Below are 12080 nucleotides of genomic sequence, written 5' to 3'. Positions count from 1 at the left end.
TCCTCTCTCCACTCCCTCGTCTCCATTCTCCTTCATTCCCTCGCTTCCATCCTCTTTTTTCTACCTTCTCCTCTAGACTACCTCGGTTCCTTGGCTCCTCGACTTCCTCTTCGGTCTCTGATGCTCCTGATGCTTGCGTAGATTCGTCTGAAGATCTACTGAACCTACGGTGGCTTCTCCATATCTGTTGGGCGTTGATCTCCATTGGTTCGCCCCGGCCCATATCTCTTCTTCAGTACAAATATGGGCACTGTTTGGCTATGTGCCCCTCATTTCCACATTCAAAGCACCTCGAGCGCGGGTTATGTGCCACTAAAATGTCCAATTTTACCACATCCGTGACACTTGCGGTCATCCCGCCGACTATTGTTTTTGGGTTTAATTAGGCTTCTTCTATTTTCTTGGTATATATCTTCCATACCTCTCTCTCTCTCTTCTACCATTTCCGTGTTCTCTCCTCCTCCAATGGTTGGGCATTTTTCTTGGCCGTTGGTATTCTATCCGTGTCCACCCTGGTTCTTCTATTTCCATTCGGGCCTCTACCTCTCTAGCGCTTGCTTCTATGAGGTCTTGGGCTATTTCCACAAACGAGCGCTCTCTCGGAAATCCTTCCTTCTTCCCTAGCTCCTTTGCCAACTGTATCTTTAATACCAGGGATAAGAATTGCAGCCGGCCCTGTACCTGAATTATTTCCATCATTTCGCTCAGTTATCTTGAATTCTGTTAAAGCGTGCCAGGAGTTCCGAGGCATATTGCCCACTAGACTGTTTCGGTTTCTTTGTCTCTCGGATCATCATAAATATGTCTTCCTTTGGGGCCCACCGTCCTCCTCCAAACACCTTCTTTAATCTTTCCTTCATAACTCTCCAAGGGGTCTCTTCGTCAGCCTGAATCTGACTTAGGATGCTCCTCTTCACTCTGCAGACGACCGCTGCTTTTAAAGCCTCCGCATCTTCACTATCGAGTAGACTTTCGATAGACTCTGCTTCAGTTCGGCTTATTAGTCGGTCACCCCCTTTTATGAAGTGGCTCAATCCTCCTGTTTCCCCGGTAAATCGTTCGAGGTCAGAAACGGCCTTCCTGAAGTCTTGGGCAATTGCTCTGCGTACTTTTACCCATTCAAGTGTTTTGGCGTGGGCTCCCGCCAGAGAAACTTCCGGTAGTGGGGCAAGCTCCGGGGGTGAAGGAGTCACCTCTCTGGATGGTGGGTTTTGAACCCCATTTTGATTTAAAGCTTCCAAGTTCATGACCGCTTGTCTGACGATACTATTGGCAGCCATTATTTTTTAAAAAATAAGAGAATAGAAAAATAAAATTGAAAGCTGAGAAACCAACGTTAAAAAAAATGTTCTTTAAAGTAAATATTACTCCGGTATTTAAAGTCCCGGGTTTCGGCACCAGTTAAGTATTGGCGAAAGCAAAATGTCAAAAAAGAGAAGAAGGAATAAGATATAACACGCTTGAACTGCTGTAAAATACTAGCTTTATCTTTTATTATATTTTATTGTTTTTCCGATCTCTCTAAATGATAAAAAGAAACAATGAATTATATAATTTTGCACTCACTAATTCATTGTTTCTTTCTGTTTTAGAGGGATCGACAATAAAGCTAGTTAAGAGTCCCCTCACCTACGGATTTAAAAATAGCACCATCCTGAATGGATATTTCATAAATAACAATAAACACCACAGGTAACCTTAAAATACCAAATACCAAGGTAATACCCAACACGATTTATTTCCTTTTTTCACAGTAAACCACTCACTAAATTCACTGTTTCTTTCTGTTTTAGAGGGATCGGAAAAAAAAAAAAATAAAGCTAGTTGAAACACTTTATACCATTCTCATTGTATGTGAATACTATAAAGTGTTTCATCTAGCTTTATTTATTTATTTTTTTCCGAACCCTCTAAAACAGAAATAAAAAGTGAATTAGTAAGTGCATTATTGTGGAAAAAAGAAAAGTAATTCGTGTTGTCTTTTAAGACACTTAAGACGCATTGACAAGAATCTTAGGGCTGGGGTCAAATATGTTTTGGCCTACTATCACCAAAAATATTTTCCCACGTGCATAGCCTTCTAAATTAGTGCCACTGAAATAGCATAAACGCTGAATCTCCAAAATAGCTTCCTTTGAAGCTATCTTTAATTTTGTTTGTTTGAAGTAAATAATTTGTGTTATTAGTAATGAAAAATGTATAAATACTAAATATGAAAGGATTTGATAATTAATTTAAGGAGGTAAGAGGAAAAATACTTTTTCCAGGTTGAAACATTTCTCTGGAAATAAGAGTAGTTATATAGACGTATTGTACATCGTTGGAAAGCAAAAAATAATATTCAATATAGGAAGTCATAGAATATGATGGGGAATGACGAAAAACGCATTTCTAAACAAAACGATCTGTTACATATAGAGCGCATGTGCAGTGTGTAATGAAACAAAATTTAACATACTAAAAGACAGAAAATAAAGAAGTTAGCTGAGATAAAATAAAGATCGTGAATGAATAAATAAAAAATAAGTAAAGAAATTATCTGATTTGTTTGGATCATTCTCAAATAAACTGCCACGTTGGTGTTCTTAAACTTTAAAATCTTATCATTTCAGTATTTTCCTTCTTTTTTTTTTTTTAAACAGTTAGTAGTTTTTTATTTGTTACAATACAATGGACATTCTAAAGTATAATTTATTCTAAAAATATGATAAGGTAAAAGTAGAAACAAATTTTTCTTCTTGATAAATTCTTAGGCATAACAGTCCCGAATAGGCTTTTAGAATTTCCAGTAATGTTTTTGTATATAAAAAGTACGGGTTGGTGTTTAAATTTATAGTTACCTATAGGACAAACTGGTTGCATTTAAAATAAATTATTTATTGAGATGACAGTTTATATTTTATATATTAGTTATTTATTTTTCTTTTGTATTATTAGTTATTTTAAAATAGTCTTCTATGATTTGTGGCTGGTTTAGTTATTGAAACATTTGTTGTATTGAACAATACAGAATTACTATTGTGCCTTTTGGAATTTTACTTATCTGAGCAGATTATTCCTTATTTACTGGCATTGATAAATATTTAACTAATAGACTAAATTTTCTTTAAACTATTTTTTTTCTAATATTTGAATTTAATATATTCGTTTCTATGAATATTCAAGTATTTGAAAAAAAAATAATATTCGGTTTTGTTATTACTTTTATTTACATACATATATATATATACAGTGTTAATATGGAAATACTTAATTATTATCGAAATACCTATTTATATTTTTTTTTTATTTGCAGTCGCTTTGGAATTCAAGAAGGAAGGGAATATAGGCGAAAAATATAATAATACCCTATATAATGGTACATGAGTAAAATTCCGTCGACATGCGCTCTCTATGTATAACAGATCGTTTTGTTTATAAATGCGTTTTTCGTCATTCCCCATCATATTCTATGAGTTCCTATATTGAATACTATTTTTTGCTTTCCAACGATGTACAATACGTCTATATAACTACTCTTATTTCCAGAGAAATGTTTCAACCTGGAAAAAGTATTTTTCCTCTTACCTCCTTAAATTAATTATCAAATCTTTTCATATTTAGTATTTTTACATTTTTCATTACTAATAACACAAATTATTTACTTCAAACAAACAAAATTAAAGATAGCTTCAAAGGAAGCTATTTTGGAGATTCAGCGTTTAAGCCCTGTCACGCTATTTCAATGGCACTAATTTAGGAGGCTATGCACGTGGGAAAATATTTTTGGTGATAGTAGGCCAAAAAAATATTTGACCCCAGCCCGAAGATTCTTGTCAATGCGTCTTAAGTGTCTTAAAATACAATTTTACATATGTTTAGAAAATTTCATGTTATTACATACCGCTTTTGCTCTGCATGTAATCAATTATAAATCAATCGATTTGTTTTGTTTTTTGTAGAATAAGAACCAACAATTATTGATTATATCGAGTTAGTTAAAGTGCGTACAAAATCTCGAAAACCAAAAGTCACTCCTAGTAAAGTAAACCGAAAAAGATTGTTTAGAAAAAATCAGGTCACATTCGTTCTTAGCGTCTTTTGAAACCCGTAAGTTCGATTTCATATAAATCAAATTTAGACGATATACCTACATAGGAAAGAAAAAACAGTTTCAAATACAGAACTTAAGGTTTAGCGTCTTCAATAAGCCTTAAATATGAATTTTCATAAAATATAAAACATATTTTACTTGCCCCACTTTACAACGTTAGTTGGTAGAAACCTGTGGTTTTGTTTAACAATTCAGACGTAGCGAAGTGGGCCAGCTAAAATATTTTTTGTATTTTATGAGAATCCATATTTGGTGGTTATTGAGGACTCTAAAAACGAATCTGAATTGCTTTTTCTTAAAGAAAATTTTTTGGGCTTACTATTTAGGATAAGAGATTTTGTTAAAGAAGATTTTGTTATTATGTCTGAACCAGGTCCCATTCCTTCCATTATATATTCCCTAACCACCCAAACCCACTAGTTTCTAGCCTTGCTTCCTTTTCCATTCCCGACAATCCTCCGAGGCGCCTGAAAAGAAGATGGCCACGAGACCTACTAATGTAAAAACATCATTGGAGTGCTACCAATGGGTAGTTTCTCTACACGCCTGCATCACTCCATTATAAACTAAAATTAAATTTACTGGATGTATGAACATAAATATATAGTCGTAATTTTCAATAAAACTATTTTTAAAACAAATTATTTTGTCTCCATTTAGATGCACTAAATGGAATAGACTATAGTTTTTATTGTTCTACATCTGAAAACAAATCTATTAGTGCGTTATTACCTCATAATGGCTTAATAACGGTATATTATTGAAATAATTTTAACTGACTGACTTAGCAAATTGGGACAAAATATTTTTTTATGGGCAAATAAAGTAAATATTCGTTTATCGCACTCCAAATAACCTTTCGATATGGGCTTTGATAGTAATTATAAAATAAAACATTTTCGCTCAAAATTTTCCACTTAAATTTTGTGATTTTTTGTCGACAATCATAAAAATTGCAATAACTTCAACACGATACCACAAATCCACACAGAACTTAAAAGGGGGCATAAAATGCACGGAATGATGCAAATTGGACCTTTGTAAACAAATTATTACTGGAGATTTGAAATAAAACTTTTATGAAATGTTTATTTATTTGAAACTACTTTTTCTTCCTCATAAAGCCATAAAATCTAAAATATATCATTTATTCAGGGTAAAGGAGAAAGTGGTTTATGGAATAATGATCTTAATAATTATTAATTTACTATAATTCCTATAAAGCTGTTGATGATAGAATTAAAGATTTATGACGATGTCATGAGTTTCATTTAAAAACAAATGAATAGAATTAAAACAAATAAATACATCTTTAAATGGCTAATATTAACTTCAAATCCACTGATATCAATCAGGTAAGTGGAAAAAAAAGATAAAAAAAAAAAAAATTAAATAATAATCATGAATTACTATATCATTCCTTCAACATAAGTAGTTTTTTTTTTTTTTAATTCATAGTGGTAATAAAGCAAATTTCAAAATTCTGACCGTTTTTCTTTATTATACTATTCAAGTTTCATTAGGAGAATTATCTTTTTTTACTGACAGAGAGGTCAAAGACGATTTGCGATAAAAGAATGCTAGTTCTTATCGCATTGACAGAAGCAGCTTTAATATCAATAAAGCGTTGTGAATTCTCTCTACATATTATTTTATTGTCTATTCTCTCTGTCTTTCGATAAATTTCGTTTGTTATTCAAACACAGACAGGTGCATCTTCGCGAAAGAAATAGAATTAATTGCGACTGTGTTATTTCGATCGGAGATGTGTTGTGGCCAAGGTTGGCATGGCGACGGCGTCACTTATACCCCAGCTCAGAGAGTGAACATGTTCCTAGCTCTGTTGGCCGCTCATCTCTTCTACTGTAGTCAGGTCAGTGTGTCGCTACAAAAAATGACTGCATCCATTTTGGTTCAAAGTTGACTTTTTTTTAAAAAGCATTTCATCACCAATATTTTTGAATTCTACATCCAAACATATTTCCAAAAAGTACGCTTTGGGACGGTGTCAAAAAATATAATAACGGCTTTGATTGAATTGTTTTATTCTGTTAAAATAAACAACTTATGCATTTTTTTACTTATTTGTGAGATTTTTATTACCTGTAGATTATGATCCATTGTTATTAAGAGCACGTCACTATGTATAATGTTTATAGATGTTAATTCTGCTAACCTTCAATTAAATTAGACTTCACTGGCCTAAGTACATTAATTTAAGCTCTTGGAAGATCCTATGAGCACTAAACAAATAGGTATCGATTTATTTAGGTCAAACATTGACTAAATGATTTAATTAATGAGGTTTAATCTTGTTTAATTTGAAGAGTAAAATTCTAATAAGAAACAATAGTACCATTTGACACCTAGTTTCTGAGCTCGTTGATCGATATATTGTTTGTTCTATCAACAGTCGCCTTTTAATGTATTGAATATACATGAAAAATTTCCTAGGTCCTCTATGAAAGAAATATACAGCCGAGGACGTCATTACGAGACCAAGATAGTGGTGGGGGGAGTCATCCTCCCAGGGTCATTTGGAAACCTACCTCAAACTGCGAAAAGTGTGGTAAAACATTACTTTAAAAAATTGTCATTCTCAAATTGGTTATCAACATTAGTGAAACAGGCCAGTTTTCCAAAAAACGTTTAGGAAAAGAGTAAATTTCAAGAAAAACTTAAATATCTGATTGTTAATGCGGTCAATATTTTTGGAAAAATTCCATATTTCAAAATTGAACGAAATTCGTATTTTAAATTAGATTTAATTTAATTTGATAAACTTAATTTATAATGGTTAAATCAGGAGGTTGCCCTAAACCTACTGTCCTTCTAAGCAAAAATGACGCTAAGGGGTTGTACGAGGCCACGCCCCTTAAAGGCAACTTTACGTTGAAGTTAATAGGGATTTTGCGCATCAATATAATTATCTGTACAAACGTTCATTTAATCATGAATGTGAATAGGATAGGAGGTTTAGTAAATGTTATTTCCAATGATTCGGTGTATCTATAATCGAGAAATTCGTGCTTCTTTCTGAGTTCTATTCAGACTTATTTCAATGTGAATATTAAGGATCCAAAAATGTAATTGCTGTTCTGAAAAGTTAGGAGTGAATATAAAATTGAATTAACTTGGTCAATTTTTCAATTGATGTTTTCTAAGAACTGTAAATAAAAAATTAATTTCTTTTAAGGAAAACATTAAAATATAAAATTTCATACAAATAAATAATTTCTTCTGATTTTTTAGAATATTTAATGTTACAATAAAAAAAGACAGCATTAATTTAAAAAAAAACAAAATGTGAGCAAACTTTGAGTAACAAAACTTTTTTTACCTACTGCCTCGTTATTTCTGGCATACGGAGTATGGCAACAACTGTCAAGTGTCAAATATGGCGTACCGGTTGCCACGCCTACGAAATGAATAGGCCCCGCCTTCAGGCGTCATTCGGCTTGAAAGCGTACCCTCTCCATTATTCCTTGCCTTCCTCCAAGTCACATAGAATAGAAATAGTCTTGTTTGAAGGACACGATGTATAGGCGTGCTAACTGTAATTAAAATGTGATTAATTTGATAAGGAGGTGTTCCGTATAATGTAATATTCAAGTGAATATATATTAACAGAAAAAAGTGTAATAGATCATTAACAATATTAACAACAGAACTTACATTCAACGGGTTAGATAAAGGTAGGTTTTGTTGTTAATATTGTTAGTGAGGTTAAGAAAAGACAATTTTTGTGGAATAGTTTTTATATTGAAATCATAAAGTTTATATGACATGGAAAATTAGCCTGCAAAAAAGACAATAATGAGGAATTATGACATCAATGATTAAGGTTGCCTCCTTGAGAATGGCCTAAGGGCCAAAGCATTGGAAATTTTTTAAAATGAATAGTTGAGACAAAAATTGGATCATTTGAAGTTTGTATAAATGATAATAAATAAACCAGCCTCAAACAATCAATATATTAAATCAAGAGTACAATCGATCTTCTAAATAGTGAATGTTAGAATAAATTATTTTTGTTGAAATGCTCTTTGAATTATAGAACATTTTGAAAGTGGAATAGTAATAACTAAATAATAACAGTGCAATACGGGATCGATAGTTCATGGGAAATCTCCCTGGGATGTCAGTATTGTGTATTTGTATGTATGTAATATATAAATAAAGTTATTTATTCAATTCATATAATACAAATAAGACGTAAATTGTGTACATACAGATTGAAACTGCAAGTATATGAATTTAATTTAATATATAACGTAATAAAGGCGAAATCGAAGGTAGGATGTCGATACCACCAATTTCTAACTACATACATCCGTCCAGTGTCGCCTGTCCAAACCTAAATCTACTTGATCAGCCTTAACGCAATCCTCCCACCCACACTTCGGACTACCGCTAGGACGTTTACCAGTTGGCTCAGTGTTAGCATAACATACCATTTAATTAGATCAATTATACTGATTGTCTTAGAGTGGTTTATTTTATTATTAACACAAACTTCAAATGATCCACTTTTTCTCTCAACCATTTATTTTAAAACATCTCCAACGTTTCGGCCCTTAGGCCATTCTCAAGAAGCCTACCTATAAAATTTGTTTTAATGTTATTATTAAATTATTTCCTCATACAATACTTATGTGTTTGAATAAAACTCAATCATTGATGTCATATTCCTTAAATTGTCACTTTTGGAGGGTAATTGCCCATGTAATATCTTTAAAACCAAAATAAATATTAAAAGAATATCATACCAGTTTCAAACACTATTTTTAAAATGATTATTCACTTACAAACTTTATAATTTGTAGGTTTTGTTGTTAATATTGTTAATGAGCTTAAAAAAAAGACTATTTTTTTTTTTGTGGAATAGTTTTTGTATTGAAATTATAAAGATTGTAAATGAATTATCATTTTAAAAATAGTGTTTGGAACTGTTATGATATTATTTTAATATTTATTATGGTTTTAAAGATATGACATGGGTAATTATCCTTCAAAAGGCGCAATTTAAGTAATATGGCATCAATGATTAAGCCATATTCAAAAACATTGGTATTGTGTGAGGAAATAATTTAATAATAATATGAAAACAAATTTTATAGTTTGTCTCCTTGAGAATGGTTTAAGGGCCGAAACGTTGGAGATGTTTTAAAATAAATGGTTGAAAGAAAAAGTGGATCATTTGAAGTTTGTGCTAATAATATTATTTTGTATTTTTAAATAGTACAATTTATATGTATAATATATAAACATTCATGAAAACAAACAAGGATAGGATTTATATTTCCTTATAAATGTATCATTTAACATACTATTTTACAACAAACAGTGGAAGTAACAATTAATTGATTAATTTTTTTAGATGAGATAGGCTAAAATGAAACAAATCAATACTGTCTCTGGTCATGAGTTAAAATAATGAAGTATTCCTAGTAAACTAGAAATATAATTTCGTTCAAGTGGAACATAATCGTCACAACATTGGAATTAATGGCGATCATTATGGGATTAATATTATAGAATAATTACTGAACAAAATACATATCGCAATTAAATCTTTAAAAGTTTTTCATGATCAACAGTTCCAATTATTTGTAGTTAACTATTTCCTAAAACCAAAGAATAAGAAGGAAACGCAGTTTCATACTTCCCAACGCCTCAATATGGGTTTTCTGATTTATGTTCCAAATAACAGATCCATATTCTAGAATTGGACGGAACATGTTTTAAAGGATGTATATTTCAACTTTAGTTTGATTTGTGGTGAATTGAAGATGTATATTTGAAATTTAGTATGGTTCTATTGATAAAACCAAGAATTGGTTATTGGTATTTTTTTTACAACGGCTGAAGCGTGATATTTTATTTACAATATAATCAATAGGTGTACCTGAAACACCTGATTACACGCAGGATTAAACTCAGGACAGTTGATAATAAAAAATCAGGAAAATTTAGCAAATATTTTGCACTTCTTGACATTCAAATTTTTAACAGTTGATTATGGGGTGGTATAGTCACGTACAAAAGATACTCCTAACTAGATACAACGTTATAATTTAAAAAAATATATGATAAAATGAATAGATAAAAATAATAATCCTTGATAAGAGAGAAAAGTTAAGTTAATAAAATAATTTTCGACATTCTTAGACTTAACAAAACAAACAATTGCCCTCTAATGGAAAAAAAAACCAAGTTAATATGAAAAAAGGACGAAGAGAAAATAAATAAAATAGAAGTTATGTCAATTACAGAACTGATAATATAGAATTTATAACAGGATGTTCTGCAGCAGCCTGTGCTTCAGTCTTCGGGTTGTGGTTGGGTTTCCCAAGTTGTAGGTGACTGCTCCTTTAACTGTCGGTAACTGGGAGTGGAACTTCATGAATCGTTTTTTTGATGTAATACTCCACTGACTCCATTTGCAATTCCCGATGCAGTTGGCTATTTCTTATAAACCAAGGAGCATCCATTGCGATTCTTAGGACGTTATTTTGAAAAGATTATAATTTTTTCCTTTTCGTAAAGAATGCCCTTCCCAAGACTTCACGGCCAAGGCCTGGAAATTGTTTTAAAAATAATAACAGTAGTTTCTGTTTTTAATTTGAATTTCGAATGATTTGATAATTTTTGTTTTATTTCATATAACAAAAGTTCAAGAATCCTAATATAATGACATAATTCGTACTGAATGTAACTAATAAATGATCAAAAGATATAGCGAAACTGAAACTATGGCAAAAGATATGATGAAACTAAGAAAAAATGAATAAAAACAAAAATAAAAAGTAACCTTAAAAAAATAAATCAACATATGCATAAATTAAATAAATATCTTAATTTAAAACATAAAAGTACTTAAAACGATAAAAATAATTTCATACATAAATCAAAACTGAATGAAACTCAAGAAATATACATGAAGTATAAATAGAAACTTTTTGAACGATTAATAACATAAGAAACTTGATTTGAAATATTTTAGTATTGTAAATTAAGAAGGGGAAATAAACAAACGCATTAAATTCAAATTTTTTAACGATTTTTGAAACTTGATTTGAAATATTTTAGTATTGTAAATTAAGAAGGGGAAATAAACAAACGCATTAAATTCAAATTTTTTAACGATTTTTGAAACTTGATTTGAAATATTTATACTACAGAAAAAATAATAGCTCAGTGATTAAAAATATATATTATATATTCTCCAATCATCAGAAAAGGGAGAAACAAAATAAGGTGTTAAATGTAATAGAATATTCTTAATAAACATTTTATAAAGAAAGGGTATAAGAATTGAACCTTGAGGAACACCTATAGAACTGAATAAACACTGCAGATGGAAAATAATAACTTTACACACAGTTAAATAATGCTTAAACCAGTTTAAAATATATCTAACTGAGTATAATATCTATCTGTATTGTTTAAAGGCGTGAAACCTTTTGGTCATCAACGCCTATGGTTTGTTATAATTATAAAGTTTAGACACACGCAGGCATTCACTCACGCACACATTTACATGATTCCCACTTAAAAATTAAAATTTAAAATTGAAGAAGAGTTATTATTTACAAAAGAGGCGAAGCGTTTTTATAAATTTAAACACGAATGTGACTTAAGTTTCCCCATCTGTGAGAGCTTCAGATATATTTGGGGTCAGTCCTATTCTGCTTATTGTTGATGAGAGCATTCTTCTAAAATATTTTTGACCTTGAGAACGGACTAACAATATTGGCATGTTGGAGGTGGGAGTTTTCTGATCAGGTGAGGGTACCTGAGGACAGTGCGGCCTATTCCCAAGCGGGTTAGAGCAGCTTCCTCCTTATGGAGTAAATCCTGCGGTAGAATGTCAACCAAGGATATGCATATATATATACATACATATATATGCAAAGAGGAGTAATTTAAGGATTAAATCATTGGTTAGAGTTGAATTCATAAAAACAGCTAAAAAAATATAATT

At 31.1% G+C, this 12080-nt stretch overlaps 1 protein-coding gene across 1 annotated transcript in view; it reads left to right on the top strand.

The window, feature by feature from the left end:
* The first annotated feature begins 5790 nt into the window (after nt 1-5790).
* The window catches only part of LOC106688030 (uncharacterized), a 63477-nt gene continuing 57187 nt past the window's right edge, over nt 5791-12080 (top strand). Inside the window, exon 1 of the mRNA XM_014432289.2 lies at nt 5791-5966. Coding sequence (XP_014287775.1) covers nt 5859-5966 — 108 coding nt within the window. The 5' untranslated portion in view covers nt 5791-5858. The remainder of the gene's footprint in view (nt 5967-12080) is intronic.

The sequence above is a fragment of the Halyomorpha halys genome, unplaced genomic scaffold (assembly GCF_000696795.3).
Source record: "Halyomorpha halys isolate HHAL.00 unplaced genomic scaffold, Hhal_1.1 Scaffold1041.1, whole genome shotgun sequence".
In the NCBI taxonomy this organism is placed as follows: domain Eukaryota; kingdom Metazoa; phylum Arthropoda; class Insecta; order Hemiptera; family Pentatomidae; genus Halyomorpha; species Halyomorpha halys.
Note: the sequence above shows the minus strand (reverse complement) of the source record. Positions and strands in the feature narration are given on the sequence as shown.